General features: G+C 42.6%; 1 protein-coding gene across 2 annotated transcripts in view; it reads left to right on the top strand.

Annotated features, from left to right (window-relative positions):
- Window positions 1-470: 470 nt before the first annotated feature.
- Window positions 471-18,001, top strand: part of clptm1l (CLPTM1 like) — a 34,365-nt gene continuing 16,834 nt past the window's right edge. The window contains exons 1-8 of one of the 2 annotated variants that reach the window (XM_033049387.1): window positions 490-546; window positions 577-847; window positions 5,464-5,564; window positions 6,786-6,975; window positions 12,335-12,477; window positions 15,037-15,115; window positions 15,635-15,752; window positions 16,682-16,776. In XM_033049387.1, the coding sequence (XP_032905278.1) occupies window positions 677-847; window positions 5,464-5,564; window positions 6,786-6,975; window positions 12,335-12,477; window positions 15,037-15,115; window positions 15,635-15,752; window positions 16,682-16,776 (897 nt within the window). In that variant the 5' untranslated portion in view covers window positions 490-546; window positions 577-676. Of the gene's footprint in view, window positions 848-5,463; window positions 5,565-6,785; window positions 6,976-12,334; window positions 12,478-15,036; window positions 15,116-15,634; window positions 15,753-16,681; window positions 16,777-18,001 lie in introns of both variants that reach the window. The other variant, XM_033049379.1, reaches the window with a different exon arrangement.

The raw sequence follows: 18,001 nt of genomic DNA, 5'->3' as shown, positions 1-18,001 counted from the left end.
CTGTGGAATGTAATTAGGAATGTATTTTAGCCTCCTTATTTATACCCAATCCAATTTAAAGCATAAACGTTGCATTCAAGTATGTTAAAAGACTCGCTACAGTATGCACCAGATTGCACAATTTCAAGCTGAAAAATGCAAAAGCTCCATAGCGTAAGAGGAGGACAACCTCTATGGTCCCCCTCCCCCCCTCCTCCCTCTCCCCCCTCACCCCTCCCCGGCCCCCCTCTCTCTCTCCCTCCGCCCTCAGTCGCTGCGCAGCCTAGCAATTTTTCACTCTCAACTCTCACCCAATGTTGGCAGCCGTGGGATGATAGAGGAGGGAGATGGTGGAGGGTGACTAGAGGGGGAGGAAGGAGTAAAGCCACGTGACCAACAATGGTGCGATGAGGAGGAAGGTGGAACTACATTTCCCACAATACATTGCGGAGGACTGGTCCACGTGGTCATTTTTGAACACTGTTTCCGGCGGCTGGGTGACGTCACATCCAGGCGGAAGCGGTCCCTCCGGCTCGGCTCCGGCTCCGGCAGCGATGGGGACGAGGAGGGACGAGGAGGGACGTGGACGCTGATGGTCGCTGATGGTCGCCGGGCTGCGCTGAGCCTCAGCTGCCTGCTCGTTTCTCTGCTGCTCTAATATGTTGCTGCGGTTGCCGCGGGCCTGAGTTGTGGCAGAATGTTTGGGTTCAAGTCGAGCAACTTCACCACCTTAATCGTGGGCTTGTTCGTTGCCTACGTGTTGCACACATGTTGGGTGATGTACGGCATCGTTTACACCAAGCCCTGTGTCAGCCCCAAGACCCACAACTGCATCAAACCCTATCTAGCCGGGAACCCGAGAATCCAGGTCAGTGTCTTCGCTGCTTTTCCCCGCTACATCATTGATCAGTTCATAGTCATGGGAGCAGAATTAGGCCAATCGGCCCATCAAGTCTGCTCTGCCATTCTATCTTTCCCTCTCAACCCCATTCTCCTGCCTTCTCCCCCTATCCTTTGACACCTTACTAATCAATAACCTGTCAATCTCTGCTTTAAAAATACCCAAAGACTCGGCCTCCACAGTTGTCTGTGACAATGAATTGTACAGATTCGCCACCATATGGCTGAAACAATTCCTCCTCATCCCCTTTCTAAAGGTACGTCCTTTTATTCTGAGGCTGTGCCCCCGTAGTCCTGAACTCCCACTAGTGGAAACATCCTCTACATATCCACTCTATCCAGGCCTTTCAATATGTGGTAAGTTTCAATGAGATCCTTATTCTTCTAAACTCCAGCGAGTATAGGCCAGAACCACCAAGTGTTCATTATATGTTAACCCATTCATCTCTGGGATCATTCTTGTAAACCTCCTCTGGACCTGCTCCAACGCCAGCACCCCTTTCCTCAGATATGGGCCCCAAACTGCTCACAATACTCTAAATCCAGTGCCTTATATTCTAGTCCTCTTCAAATGAATGCCAATATTGTATTTTTTTCCTTCCTTACCATTCAACCCACAAGTTAACCTTTTGTGGATCCTGCACCAGTATTCCCAAGTCCCCTTGTACCGCAGATTTTTGAATCTCCCCCCCATTTAGAAAAACATTCTACTCCTTTATTCTACTACCAAAGTGCATGACCGCACACTTTACTATGTTGTATTCCTCTTGCTGCTTCTTTTCCCATTCTCCCAACCTGTCCAAGACCTTCTGCAGACTCCTACTTCCTCTACACTACCTGCCCCTCCACCTTTATTCGTATCATCCGCAAACTTGGCCACAAAGCCATGAACTCCCTCGCTATCACTTGTTGCTATAGATACTGGTCTGCAATATTGTGAGAAGGAAACCTAGCCTGGAGCATATTTTCAATTTAATGAAATACTTCCCCAAGCTCCTATTTGTTCTTTTAAGTTTTCTGGCTATTTTCATGTTGCTAGTGTTTTCAAATGTTGAGGAAACTTGGATCCGTGAGAAGAATGAGACCGAACGGTTGAGATCCTGGTTAAATGCAATTTGAAGCTACAAAATGCCTTTTAGTGAAAAGGAATACTAGACCGTTTACTAAGGAAGATTCTTCAGTTATTATGAGTTTAAGAAGTATTTCAAATGTGTGAGAACAGCTGCAGCTTTGTGGCGGGAAGCAGTAAACCAGTTTTGCCAAAACAAGAGGCTTCAAACAAACCAGTGCAAATTACTCCTTCCAAGCCAGTAACATTTCTTTCAAAAAATAAGCATCTGTTCCAAACCAAGAGTGTTAGAAATTATCCTTTCCAAACACCCAGGACTGCAAAATGCAATGATCACAATCAAGAAATGTGTTCTATTTTGGATGTGCCGTGAGAACATGATACAAGTAGGTAGACACATAATGCTGGAGTAACTCTTCAGAGCCTTCTCTCCAGAGATGCGGCCTGAGTTGCTCGAGCATTTTGTGTCTACCTTCTACTTGTATCATGTTCTCACAGCACATCCAAAATAGAACACATTTCTGTGTGTTCGTTGCCTATTCCTTCTCTCCATAGATGCTGCCTCACCCGCTGACTTCCTCCAGCATTTTTGTCTACCTTCAATGATCATCTGCTCACTTAATTCAATATTGAAATAGTGACTAAGCAACGACCTTCTTTCGCTTAATTTCTGGCAAGGCAACTTCCTCATTTTTGGTTCCTGGTTCTAATCGCTGATCATTTCCTTGTTAGCGGCACAGTGGTGCTGTTAATAGAGCTGCTGCCTCACAGAGCCAGAGAATTGGGCTTGATCCTGACTCCGGGTACCTTCTGTGTGGAATTTGCATGTTTTCCCTGTGACCACGTGGGTTTCCTCCGGTTTCCCTTCTCATCCCAAAGACGTGCGGGTTTAGAGGTTAATTGGACTCTGTCCAAAATTGCCCTGAATGTGAAGAGAGTGGATGAGAAAGTGGGTAACGGCACTAATTTGAACGGTTGATTGATGGTCTATGTGGACTCAGTGGGCCAAAGGACCCGTTTCCATACTGATCAGAATCTTGTATTTTTCAATGGGACAATCTCTTCAAATAAATTCCAGTTTAGTGTAAGTTTTTTGCCAATGTCTTTTCAGAGGATAAAACCCACCCAGTGGATCAGTCTACTAACAGAGATCAATACTCTCAAGAGTAAACTCATTGCAGCCCTGTGCATTTGTGGAAAGACTTAAATACCTTTGTACTCCAAAATGTTTACAATAGAGGCCATTCACCTGCTGAATTCTTTGCCATGCACTCAGATCAACATCATTTTGTGAGTCGCGTTTTTTCTCCCAAGCAATTTTTTTTTAATGAAAGTCAAGAAATTGTTCTGTTATTTTTCTTTCTTTAGTGTGAATCTTACTTCCCCCAAGTTTTACTCCTTGCCCTCTCTCGTAATCCGTTCCAGTTCTTTTCTTGTAAGCATTCACTTTTCCATCTGGCATTCTTACTGTCAGCAAACTGCAATACTGTTTTGTTTTTCATCAAAGGCATTAGTCTCTATTACAGAGACACGAGTAATCGCAGAAGCTGGAATCTTGAGTAAGACACAAAATAGTGGAGTAACTCAGCAGGTCAGGCAGCATGTGTGAGGAGAATGGATAGGTGATGTGTTGGTTTGTTCCTCTACAGACTGATTGTAGAGAGGAGAAAGCGGTGTGGGTAGGACAATGTCTAGCAGGTAATAGGTGGATACATGAGAGAGGAGTTTAAATCTCCTCAAAATGATCCTATTTTGAAGAATTTCTCTTCCTTTCTCTGGGATTTCTGTAAGAAATAAGACCTTTTCACTGCTCCCCCTCTGATTCCTGCTAATAAATAAACTCAGCTGACCTGTATACACTTGTTTGTTTTTGACCCACGCCAACCTCTTTTCCAGTTCCCCCGCCACTCCTACAATCAGGCCAAAGAAGGCTCCTGGCCCGAAACGTGAGTCTGTCCTCCAGGAATGTGGCCGGACTCACTGAGTTGCTTCAGCGCCTTGTGTTTTACAAAATATTAATGCTAGATCTGGCTGAGGCTGCAGAGTTGATCCATATCATGTTACCAACAGATCATGTCACTGAGTAATAACATGTAGCATAAAAATAGTCACAACTATCTCTTTCATTTTTTTCTTTTAGCTGGTCCTTTTTTATGTTGCCTCCATCCTTGTGGTCCCTTAGCTTTTGTAACAATATTTTCAATGTAACCCTATCTAATTCCTTTTGAAAATTCAAATAGACAGTACCCATTCACTTTATCTCCCCAGGCTGAAAGATCCTTAAAGTTTGCCAGGGAACAAGATGTGTTTGTAAACAATTTCTATGTCATCATCATGATTTGTGATACTAGTTTTTGTTCCAAGTTGCTTTATTAACATATTAATTTCCCTTGACGCCTGTGACCAGTGGAATTCCACTGGGATAGACACAAAAAGCTGGAGTAACGCAGCGGGTCAGGCAGCATCTCTGGAGAAAAGGAATAGGTGACATTTCAGGTCGAGACCCATCTTCAGACTGCTTCATTTTCTCCAGAGATGCTGCCTGACCCGCTGAGTTACTCCAGCTTTTTGTGTCTATTTTCGGTGGAAACCAGCATCACCAGTTCCTTCCTACACAAGGTCCACAGGGATCAATACTGTGACCTCTACTGTTGGTGATATATCGAAATGGCTTGGACGTAAACGTAGATGGATTGCTTAGTCAGTTTGTAGCGTATGAAGACTGTCAAAGTACACAGCATCATATACACAGCAGTCAAAACACACAGCAGGGTATAAATCAGCTACAAAAATCGGGATAGAAAAGGCAGATGAAGTATAATCCAAGCAATTGTGGAGTGTTGTACTTTGGGAGGTCAAATACGGTACGATAGCACTTTATGTAAGGGGAAAATATAATGGCATGATCCTTAACAGCATTGATATACAGCAGGATCTTGGTATCCAATCGCAAGCAGGTGGACTACCGTTGATTGGGCTTCTTGGTCAGCGTGAGCTAGTTGGGCTGAAAGGGCCTATTTCCATGCTGTATGACTCGATAATAATATGCAGCAAATGGATGGATGTGGATTATGTGCTGATAAATAAGAGTTGGTCTTGGCATCGTGTTTGCCACAGACACAGACAGGGCCTGTTCGTGTGTTGTACACTTTTATGTTTGAAGTTCATGTCCCTGGATTGAGAGGCCAGGGTGTCTCCAGAGTTTAATCCCCATCACTGCTACTTACACCAAATCCCAATCGATGTACAGTGTGAATGCAAATAACTAATTCCACCACCAAATGTTAAAGTTCTGATTTGTATCATCTGCAGTTGTACTGTGGATTTAAACATGTTTCAGTGCTATGTTTTCACTCTAAAATGGCATGTAAACTGTTACATTTCATCTTAAATTAATAACATTGAAATTCCATTCAAGGATTTTTTTTCAAATGCATTTGTCCTGCATTGCAGCCTTAAAGGTGCAATGGTATATTTTTGTAAATTGTGCTAATGATCTTGATACTGTATTTCAGCTGAGCATTTATACTTCAACAAAAAGCAGTGTTACCGATGGGGCCAATCTAAACCTTATGCTTACTATCGACCACTTTGACGTCAACTTTAAATTTGAGAGGTAACCTTTTCGAGTTCTATCATTCAATTTTGGATATTTAGTATATGTTCAAAACCTGTAAATCCCATTTTACCAGCTGAGAGTACTTCACACTTGGCTTTGGTTAACAAAGTAGAAAACACATTTTGCTCCAACTCACTTGGTCTTTCCTGTAAGTTATTGCAAATCAGAAATTAGATTTCAGTTCCTTTGGTAATTATTTCACAGAATTATGTTTATATGTTTACATATTCTGTTGTGCTGCTGGAAGTAAGAATGTCATTGTTCTATCTGGGACCAATGACAATAAAACACTTGTAATATATTTGTAAGGTTAAATGGAACAGTTTAAAAAAAATCTATATATGAAATCAGTATGAATATGGTAGAGCTGCAGAACGGATTCCGACCCAAATCTTTGTCCATTTTCCTCCACAAATGCTGCATGACCTACTGAGTTCCTCCAGGACTTTTTTGATTCTTCAGCAACTGCAGTCTCTTGTGTCTCCAGGAGTAGGTGGATGTTAAGTTCTGGTGAGGACATGTGAATCAGGAGAAAAATTATCTTTGCATATGTGTTTCTTTAAACTTGCAAATGTAATTTGAATAATACTGGATAATCCCAATATTTATTACCCCATTCTTAATTTTCATCTTTTTGTTATTTTTAGTCTGTTTAAAATGTACGTTTTGGAGGTTTCTTAGTCTTTCTATGTGGGGGAGGTGGGGAGGATAAGGGGGAAACCATTTCTCAGTCACTTCCTGGCGAGGATGCGACTATTCTCCGAGTCTCTGACATGTCTTCGAGCTCTAAATTAGCTAAAAAATCTTCCGCTCTTTGAGAAATAGTGTTAATAATGAGACGGGTTCAGGAAAACATTTTGAGCATCTTGTACACTGCTTTAAAATTTGTTTTTGCACAGATATCAATGTCTGCTAGTGTAAGATGATCCAATAAATGTAATCACTTTTTCAACTTTAGCAACAACTGTTGATATCATTATAGTTAATTAAGTGGAATGAATTGTCATTCAGATTGAATTATATTTTAGCAATATCCTGGGTTTATTTTGAATTCTATATTTGAAAGGGATGGATGCAATTGTTTATTAATGTTCTTACAACATGGGTAATGTGCATTAAAATATGCAGACCACATGCATGCTATATAAACATATGCATATATGAACTGTTATTTCTTAAATTACTCATTCTAACATGTTGATATTTATATTTTTAAAGGGACGTCAATGTTTCATTACCAAAGAAAACCCGTAGTAATGGGACACTGTATACTCATATGTTTCTCCACCATGTTGGCATGCTACCTTGGCATGACAGCAAACACGTGTATGCCATTGGACACCTTACAACATACATGATTCCTAAGCCTGAGGAAATTAACTTAATTACAGGAGAGACCAGCAGCCAAGTAAGTGTTGTTTTAAGTAAGATAGAATGGAATTATTATGGTTACTTTTTATAAAGTTAAATTCAAATTTGGCAGCTATTGGTTCTGAAACTGGTAACAACCTGACTTTTATCTAACACCAACAGGCAATATACCTTATGAATTTAGAACTGGTGTTTGTTGAGAAAATTGAAGGAAAGGTGGTTATTTTTGAGGTTGATGGGTCGAGCAACTGAATTGATTAAAACTGTGTAACGCCATTCATCACAGTAGTTGTAATCGCTTATTCCCAATTGGAGATGCTAGCTGCCCTGTCATTGGCAAACGAGTGCTGTTCCTAACCTTTTTATAGTGACCTGAATAATTTTTCAACATACTTAAGCACATTTGGTCATTTGAACCAAAATTGGCTCAGATGCACAATATATGATTAAATTAAGTCGGTGGAATCAAATTTTAAAAGTGAGACGCTTCACATAGATTGTACTGCATCATATTTTCAGTAGCATGATTCCAAGGACATGTTTTTTCCCACATACTTTTTTTAGTTAACTGCCAAAGCTAATGTTATTTCTTTCTGATTTTTGTGAAGGTTTAAAATCCTGTTATAATAAAAGTAATGTATGTGTATCGGTAAGGTTTAGAGGGATACTAGACTAAGTGGGACCCGTTGGGTCCCATGTTCACACGGGAGGGCTGGTCCCCCGACGCAATATTCCACCTCTCCACCAATTCCAATATTGGTGGTCAGTGGGGGGGCTTTCTGAAGCGCTGGTATGGGTTCTTGGGGTGGCAGCTCAGTCCCTCAAGCCTGATTTGCTGGCAGCTCACTCACGGCTGGTGGGCGGGCAGTTGACTCATGACTATTCCTTGAAATTCCATTTCAAGCAGGGTGCAAGGCCACCAAATTCAAATCCATTTTCCTACCAAGCAGGGTGCAAGGCCACCAAATTCAAGTGCAGTTTCTTACCACTTTGAGCAAGGTGCAAGGCCACCAAATTCAAGTGCAGTTTCTTACCACTTTGAGCAAGGTGCAAGGCCACCAAATTCAAGTGCAGTTTCCTACCACTTCAAGCAGGGTGCAAGGCCACCGAATTCAAGTGCAGTTTCCAACCATTTCAAGCAGGGTGAAAGGCCACAAAATTCAAGTTTAGTTTCATTCCACTTCAAGCAGGGTGCAAGGCCACCAAATTCAAGTGTAGTTTCATTCCATTTCAAGCAGAGTGCAAGGCCACCAAATTCAAATGCAGCTTCATACCATTTCATGCAGGGTGAAACCACGATAAAACCACACAAAACACCAAACTCACAGTTCAGTAGACATTCAGTGTGTTCAGTTGATTCACAGCTCAGACAGAGTTGTGACCTCCCCCTCCCCCATCATGCAGAGACTGAGCCACACCCACACTTCAGGGTCCTATTACCCTTCCCCTGGAAATGGTGTGGCCTTCATGGCGTGATTGACAGGAGAGATTCTCACCATTTTTTAAACACTAATAACACTTTTATTTTTTATTGATGGAAAGAATTCTCTGCACCTGCTGAACAGAGGGGGACTGAGTAAGATGGCCAAAAATCACAGCCGTAAGTGCTGTGATTATCTAAAGTGCGTTTTATCTAAAATCAATATATAGTGCAAACAGGAAGTAAGTGCATTTGCAGTAGTGCCTTTTAACTTCAAGCCAAAGTACCCAAGCCACCATTTGCAGTAAGTAGTGCCTTTCAACTTCAAGCCAATGCACCCAAGCCGCCATTTGCAGTAAGTAGTGCCTTTCAACTTCAAGCCAAAGCACCCAAGCCACCATTTGCAGTAAGTAGCACCTTTCAACTTCAAGCCAAAGCACCCAAGCCACCATTTGCAGTAAGTAGTGCCTTTTATCTTCAAGCCAAAGCACCCAAACAACCATTTGAAGGCAGTGCCTTTTTTACATCAAACAAACCATATTTTCATTTTCAAACCACATTAAGGGGACTCACAGTTGAGTAGACATGTGTTCAGTGTTATTCAGAGCTCAGATAGACGTGGCCCTTTGGCTTCATCCATCTTGCAGAGACTGAGTGAGGCACACCACTTCCTGGTCTTATAATCCCTCTCCCTCCCTCCAGCAGGGGCAGCAGAGAGAATAGTAATTTAAAAAAACCCATTAATATCTCTCTGATTTGTCATCGATGGGAAAGATCCTCCGGTCCAGGAAGGCGGAGGGGGGCTCTGAGCGAGGTGGCCAAAAATGACGGCCGTAGGTGGCGGCGTTCTCTCGGAAATCGCAGCACAGTGGGCCAAAAGCGGTCAAGATCAGACTTTTAGTAATATACTAGATCAAGTGCAGACCCGTTAGGTCTGTTCCCCCAACGTGCGGTTGTGGGGGGGAAGGCGGCATGCAGCGTCACACACTAACTATTAACCCCCCCCCGCACTCGTGCTAATTACCCCCCTTGATATTATATTAATATTATTAATTTGCTCCTTTTACCCCATAACCACCCTATCTACTGACGCATAGCCCCCAACTTGCAGTCACATCTAGAGAGGGGGGGGCGGGTGTAGAGAGTGGGGGCAGAGAGAGAAGGGGCAGAGACAGAGAGAGAGACAGAGACACAGAGAGAGGGGCAAGAAGGATAGGGGGGTGGAGAGGAGGAGAAGAGGGAGGGTGGGTGAGGGGGGAAAGGTGGGGGAGGAGAGAGGGAGAGAGAGGGTGTGCTGAGGGGGTGAGATGAGGGGCGGGGAAGAGGTGGGGAGCAGGGAGGGGGAGGGAGGGTGGAGGGAAGAGGGTAGGGGTGAGTGGAGGGGAGGGGGGTTTAGGGGAGGGACGGTGGGGGAGGGGATGGAGGGGAGGAGGGGGAGAGGAGATGGGGGGAGAGGAGAGGAGGGGGGGAGAGGAGAGGGGGAGAGGAGAGGAGGGGGGGAGAGGAGAGGGGGAGAGGGAGAGGGAGAGAGGAGAGGGGGGGAGAGAGGAGAGGGGGGGAGAGAGGAGAGGGGGGGGAGAGAGGAGAGGGGGGGGAGAGAGGAGAGGGGGGGGAGAGAGGAGAGGGGGGGGAGAGAGGAGAGGGGGGAGAGAGGAGAGGGGGGGAGAGAGGAGAGGGGGGGAGAGAGGAGAGGGGGGGGAGAGAGGAGAGGGGGGGGGAGAGAGGAGAGGGGGGGGAGAGAGGAGAGGGGGGGGAGAGAGGAGAGGGGGGGGAGAGAGGAGAGGGGGGGAGAGAGGAGAGGGGGGGAGAGAGGAGAGGGGGGGGTGAGAGGAGAGGGGGGGGGGAGAAGTGAGGGGGGAGAGAGGAGGGGGGGGGGCGAGAGGAGAGGGGGGGGGGGAGAGAGGAGGGGAGAGAGAGAGTGCCTTTTTACTTCAACCCAAACCCAAACAACCATTTGCAGGCAGTGCTTTTTTACCTCTAACCATATTTTCATTTTCAAACCAAATTAAGGGTACTCACAGTGCTGTAGACATTTGTTCAGTGTCATTCAGAGCTCAGAGTGACAGAGACTAATTGACAGAGCTCCATCTTGCAGAGATTAATTGAGGCACACCACTTCCTGGTTTTATAGTCCCTCCCTCCCCCCCTGCCGCCAGCGGGGGCAGCAGAGAGAATGGGGAATTTTGTAAAAACATTAATATCACTGTCATTTTTGATCGACGGGAAAAATCCTCGGCACACATGCGGCGGAGGGGGGCTCTGAGTGAGATGGCAAAAAATGACGGCCGTAGGTGGCGGCGCTCTCTCGGAAATCGCCGCACAGAAGGCCAAAAGCGGTCAAGAACAGAGATTTAGTAATATAGATAGATAGATGGGCCAAACGCAAGCAAATGGGACTAGATAAGACAGGGCATCTTGGTTGGCATGGATGGGTTCTGTCGAAGGGCCTGTTTCCGTGCACTATGATTCTGACTATCCTTGCCATTACATTTCTCCATTAATCTACAGCAACAGCAACCTTTAGATTTTTCCTTTTTTCTCCCCCAACCCACCCTCCAAGGAAACTTCTCATTTCCAACTTTTGCCTGTGTTTCATGTCCTAAATTTAAAGGCAGTATCTTCACCTATCTTGGGCTCACAGTCTGAAACTTGGTTTATCAAACCCCATGTTACATTTCCAAAAGCCTCTCTTTTTAAAATGATTTGCTGTATTTGTCATGCTTGTTGACTTTGCAATGTTAAAAATTCTACATAAGCCTTAAGCAATCGTTTGGTTAAATGCTGAAAGTACTCAGCAGATCAAGAAACGTCTATGGAGAATTCTGTTTCCCTTTCCACTGATGCTGCTCGATGTCAACATTTTAGTTTCATCAATTTTATTTTGTATTTTAAATATTTCCTAATGGTTCATTGGGTGACTTTTGAGCGAGCAGTAATTGACTTCAGGCCGGAACGTAATTTTGACAAGAATGAAAGGTCATTATTTTTGATGGGTTGATATAATTGTATTAAAAATTGCAGGTTTGGCTTAAGAGCTGTTGGGATGTTCCGATCATCCAAAGAGGACATGACTTCAGAATTAAGGGACAGAAGTTTAGGGGTAACATGAGGGGGAACTTCTTTACTCAGAGAGTGGTAGCGGTGTGGAATGAGCTTCCAGTGGAAGTGGTGGCGGCAGGTTCGTTGGTATCTTTTAAGAATAAATTGGATAGGCATATGGATGAGAAGGGAATGGAGGGTTATGGTATGAGTGCAGGCAGGTGGGACTAAGGGAAAAAAATTGTTCGGCGCGGACTTGTAGGGCCGAGATGGCCTGTTTCCGTGCTGTAATTGTTATATGGTTATATCAATTTCATGGAACTAGTAATACTAGCTGCATCTTGGCAATCATAGATCAATAACGGGAGAAATGAAAAAATGTGTATTTTTGCACAGATTAATAAATGTCCAGTGGACTGAAAGTATAATCGTTTTATAGTGGTTCATCTTCATAAGCATTTGGGACTGCTATCAGGTGCATTAACCAGTATGTTGATATTTGTGTTAAATATTGTGCATTAATCTTATTTTAGTGTTTGTACTAAGTAATGTTAAGGCTTTCAATTTATTATAGTTCTTAGCTTTAGTTTTAGAAATACAGCTTGGAACCAGGTCCTTCAGCCCACCGAGACCGCACTGATCAATGATTCCCCCGTACCTTAGTTCTATCTTACATACTAGGGGCAATTTACAGAAGCCAATTCACCTACAAACCTGCAAGTCTTTGGGATGTGGGAGGAAACCAGAGCACCCGGCGAAAACCCACACGGTCACGGGGAAAACGTACGAACTCTGTACAGACAACACCCAAAGTCAGGATTGAACCTGGGTCTCTGGGGCTGTAAGGCAGCAACGCTACTGTAGCCTATAGTCTGATTATTATTGTGGGATTCAATGACCAAGACTAACAATGTTTTTGTTTTCTTCATTAAACCAGGAAGCAGTGACTGGTGCTGAAACTAAAGGTCCTGACCAGCCTGTAGCACACTGGAGATCTCGACTCACCATCAATATCATGGCAGACAACTTCACTTTTGATGGCTCAGCACTTCCTGCAGATGTGCACAGATATTTAAAACTGTAAGTTTAAATTGGAAAACTAAACTTTGCAATCATTGCTGAGTATTGCTAATTTTATACTTATCCATTTGGTGTCGAGTAAAATTTAAGTGTTGGAGTAACTCAGCAGCTCAGGCAACATCCCTGCACAAGATGTCATGTCAAGACCCTTCCTCAGACAGATTTTAGCCAACTCTTTAAGTATGGCATAGCTCCGGTATCCTTTGTTTGATAATGCTCCTGTGAAGCAACTTGGAATAGATTGTAGTGTAAAAGAGTTTGTCTAATTGGAAGTAGGCAGTTTCAAGTAATGCCTGGCAGCATTGACCTTCAGATAAACGACAACTTCATGGATAGTGTAACCATCCGGCTGTTCTTGTTTACGGAGATTGGTAAGTGCTCCCATTCTATACAAGTTTTGCACCAATGCTGTTCTAAGTTGTTCTTCCGCACAATTTCCAGTATGCAATGTTGTATCATCATAGAGTCATAAAGCTATGCAGAATGGAAACAGGCTTTATGGCAATTTTTTTCTATGCCGACCAAGTTGACGTACTGGGCTAGACCCATTTGCCTGCAATTGTCGTATAATCTAAGCCCTTCTATCCATATCTGTACGTTGGAAAGGGTGCAGAAGGGGTACAGCAAGATCTTATTAGAGTTTAATGCAGATAAATGTGAGGCGTTATATTTTGGGGTCGAACCAGGGCAGGGCTTTCACAGTAAATGGCAGGTCCCTGAGGTGTGTTGCAGAGCAGAATTTAGTTATGCAGCGAGGACACATCCACTTCGGTTTACCATGTCCCCGGCGACCAGCAATCACCCATACACTCGTTCTCTCCTATACTCGAAGGACATTTTTACAGAAGGCCGTTAATTTGCAAACCTGCTCGTCTTCTGAATGTGGGAGAAAACCGGAGCAGTCGGAGAAAACCCACGTGGTCACGGGGAGTATGTACAAACTCCGTACAGACAGTACTCTGAGTCATGATCGAACCTGGGCATCTGGCGCTGTGAGGCAGCAACTCTACTGCTGTGCCATTGTGCTGCCCTAGTTTTCTAGTTTTAGAATCCTCTACTGTGGGGAAAGATTGTGAGCATTCACTTTATCCCTGTTCCTCATGATCTTGTACACCTCCATCAGCCTCCTACGTTCTAAGGTAAACAGTCCTAGTTTATCCAACCTCCCTAGAACGCAAACCTGCAAGCTCAGATAACATCCTGAATCTCTTTTCCAACAATGACAACTTTCCTATAGCTGGGCAACCAGTACTGCACACAATACTACAAGTGTGTTCTTGCCAACAGCTTGTGCAGTTGCATCATGTATTCAATACCATTCCCAACGTAAGCAAGCATGCCAAATGCCACTTTCACCACACAATTCAACTGACTTGCCAATTTTTGGGAACTATGCACCCAAACTCCAAGATCTCTGTTCTGCAACACACTCCATGGCACAACCATTTATTGTCTAAGTTTTGTCCTGGGTTGAAATACCAAAGTGCAACACTTCACACTTCTCAAAGTTCAATTCCACTTGCCACTCCTAGACCCACCTTCCCAACTGATCTAGATCCTATAGTGAATTTAGATTTCTCCTGTAGTAATCTTCGATATCCTTCCTCACTGTCCACTATCCCACCAATTTTGGTATAACCTGGTAATTTACCAATAGTGTCAACTGCATTAGTCATCCAAGTTGTAAATGTATATAACAACAGTGGGTCTCAGCACCGACCTTTCCGGCAGTTCACTGGTCAAAGGCCAGCTGAGGAAGGCTGGCAGGTGATAAATCTTTGTCTTGAGATATCATGCACAAGGACTCTGATGATTTTAGACCCTACTTAATGATATTTAATAATAAATTACTGTGCCACCATAAGTGGATCTGCCCTGCTGGTCTAATAGTATACAACCGATGGCAGTGATTAAGAAGTGATGCACTTGGATGATTGCGTTTGACAATAAGGTCTCAGTTTTGGCATTGTCCTGCATGTGAGTTTGCTGGTTTGACCAAGCTTGGTCAGCCACAAGATAGATGAAATTGTTAGGTGATGTACAGGTCCACCACTGATTTTCCAGCATCGTTGGTCATGGATCCTTTCTGGATTATCTGTTTTGCCGGACCCACAGACCTCTCGGCCTCTGAGAGGCAGCCGAGGAGCAGAGATATGGGCCTGCAAAGTCTACCGTGGAAGTCGGCTGTGGGAGAGGATCTGCCATTCCAGCTGGGCTGGTGTTCCAGAGCTCCAGTCGCAGGAGGAAAATTCCACCCTCTGATTGGCGCGGTAGTCCCGATGCGGTTGAGATCGACCGCCTCACCCGGCCTAGGCGTCATGTTTTCGGGGGGGGAGACTTCTGGTTGGGGGGGGGGGGATTTCATGTGCGCTCTTGTAATTTTGTCAAGATTTAAGAAGGTGCTGGATCACCAGTTGCTGTAAAATCACTGGTAGACCTGTATTACATAATTAAGAATTGGGAGAAGAAATGTGCTGAGTAGTACTGTTTTAAAAACAGATAAAATTTATATCATCAATGTGCTGCTTTATAATGCTTCATTTGTGATTGATATTTTAGGATGCAGCATGGAAAGTCTGTGCAGTACCTTCCTATACTGTTTGTTGACGAGCTAAGCAATCGAGTGAGAGATTTAAAAGTGAGTCACTTTTTGCTACCTTAAAGTCCCAAGTTATAACAATTCATTTTCTCTGCTTTACTTCATCTTCATTGACTGGCCGATATAATGTATTTGTGTATTAGTGAAGATAAGTTTGCCAATTTGGTGCCAAACTCTTATGTTCCCCATTACTGCTCAAAATATTTCCAAGAATTAACCCACATCTATTTAATTCACTCTTTATGCACATGAATGCCAAACCTCATGGTAAATGAGTTATAACCACCTATATTATTTGGCTGTCGAGAAGCCCAATGAATTATAACTAATAATCATAATGAGTGAATCGAATGAAGTGATAATTGGATTCATCTCGATTCTGCTGTATTTTGTACAGTCCATTTTGTGAAATTGGCCTGAATTGAATGGCTGTACATTTTAATTTAAGTACACAATTCCAGGCTTGTTGAACTAGGTCCTGTAATAATTACACCAACTTTGTAACAACCAGTTCAATATTCTTTCTAAAATCTAATATTTAGAAACTTTTCTTTGCAGATTATAAATGGTACAGCAGGGGCATTACCTCTTACTATCTGCTATGATGCTATATCACTCGGAAAGCTGCGGTTTTGGACACACATGCAAGAGGCTGTCTATTCATTGCAACAGTTTGGTAAGCTGTGCGCACTTGAAAATTATTAGATTTTCCATTTCTTAATCTAGTCATGTGAGAGTTGCAGGTCCCAGAAAATTAAACTCTTCCATTTTGGTTGGTTGTGTAAATATATGTAAATTTTGCATAACCTATTTCTCATAGTTAAATTATATCTTATGTTAAGGTAGATTGTTGCATCTTTACTTATTAGTATTACATTTCCATATTGCAACATTGTTTTTTTTTTTGCTGTAAGCTCTACAATTTAGGACCTGGGTTGAAATTATCCCAATATTTAAGTCTTTACTGTATAATAATATGATAAATGCTTTGCACTTGACAATATATATTTCTGTGTTTGAGGTGCTTTTGCAGCTCTGTGGATTGCAATATATACTATTTCAATTATACTTACATTGTAATGTGTCCCTGGTGAAAAATTGGTATCCTGAGATCAGCAGTTTTCGGAGATGATCTTAGTTTACTCATGATTAATAGTAAGTTAATGCAATGCTTAATTGGATATGAATGACAACCAAACGTAAACATAGAATATAATAGAAAATGCTGGGTACAATCAGCAGGTCAGACCGCATCAATGAAAAAAGAAAGCTAATGTATTCAGATTTTCAATCATTATAAATATGGAATATTAAAATGACAAATTTACTTCTAGTTTTGATGTACTGGGAGATAATTGTAGTAATTTAACTGAGAGGCACATCCTCATCTGATACAGCAAATCCCTGTGCATAATCATGTAAAGAAGACCTAGCTATTCAATTATTCTATTTGTGCTGTAATTATGCTAACTTTTTGAATTTTGTATTATTTGCCAGTAATTATTTTATTGTTGTCAGCGGTATCTTTATAGAAAGGAACCTCACTCAAAGTTGGTTTATCTGCATTTTAAATTTTCTTTACCTTTCTAATTTTGCACATTGTAGGTTTCACTGAAAAAGATGTCGATGAAGTAAAAGGGATCTTTGTGGATACTAATCTCTACTTCTTAGCTTTAACATTCTTTGTTGCAGCATTCCATGTAAGTTATCGATAGTATACAATCTTTATTCTATTGGGGACCGTTTTGGACCGGACTTTAATATGCTTAGATTTAAGGACTTCCTATTCAGAGCAAGATAAATGCCTTGTATTGTTCCTTTTAAAAAAAAACATAATATCATGTATCTAATTTAATCCATTACTTAATTGGCATAGAATATTAGAGCTGGCATGTCATATTACAGTTTTATAAAACATTGGTCAAGAGTGTTAATTGTCATACATATCAACAGTGGAACAATGACATTCTTTCTTGCTGCAGCTTAATAAGCCCATTAACGCAGCAACACACAAATAAATATATTAGTAACAGTGCAATAAATTAATAACAGTAATGCGAAGTAGCCACGGTAATGCAAAATTGAAGTCCGTAGTGCAACCAGAAACACAGTCCACAGAAGGTGATAGTTGCTGAGCTAGTGGTGTGCAGTGTTCAAGAGTTTGATGGATGTTGGGTAGAAGCTGTTCCCTATAACTCAGCTCCTCCAGTCCTGGCAACATCCACTCTTCTCTGGACTCTTTCCAGATTGATTGACATCCTTCAGGTGACCAAGCCTGAATGCGGTACTCAAATGTGGCCTCACTAACGTTTTTCACATACAATCCCAATTCCATAAATTACCTGACGTGTTGAAAGCCAGTGTATCCTATCTGCAACACCATTTTCAGGGAACTATGTACATGTGCTGCTAGATCCCATTGCTTTACAACAACTTCCAGACCTTTACTATTCACTGTGAAGATCCTGCCCTGTTTTGAAGTCACAAAATGCAACATCTTGCACATCTGCATTCGCCATTCCTCAGCTCATTTGCCAAGTGGATCATGAGCCTGCTGTAATTGTGTGACCTGACAGAGATGTATAAAATATGAAGAAGATAGATAGTGTGAGAATAAAAAATATTTTTCCTATTGTGGAGGTGTCTGAGGCAAGAGGGCATAGACTTAAGGTGAGAGGTCAGAGGTCTAGAGGGTATCTGAGGGTTCTTCCCCTCACACAAAGTGGTTGAAATCATGAATTCGCTGCTGGAGGAGCCGCTGGAGATTACATTTAAGAAGCATCGAGACAAACGCTTGAATCACTAAGGCATTGAAGGCTGAAAACCTGATACGGGTGAACGGAATGAAAATAGATAGATACAAAAGTTAGCTTGGAGCTGGTCCTTGCTGTGTGTCTCCATCTCCCTTGTGATATATATTAACAT

This window comes from Amblyraja radiata, chromosome 2 (genome assembly GCF_010909765.2).
Source record: "Amblyraja radiata isolate CabotCenter1 chromosome 2, sAmbRad1.1.pri, whole genome shotgun sequence".
In the NCBI taxonomy this organism is placed as follows: Eukaryota; Metazoa; Chordata; class Chondrichthyes; order Rajiformes; family Rajidae; genus Amblyraja; species Amblyraja radiata.
Note: the sequence above shows the minus strand (reverse complement) of the source record. Positions and strands in the feature narration are given on the sequence as shown.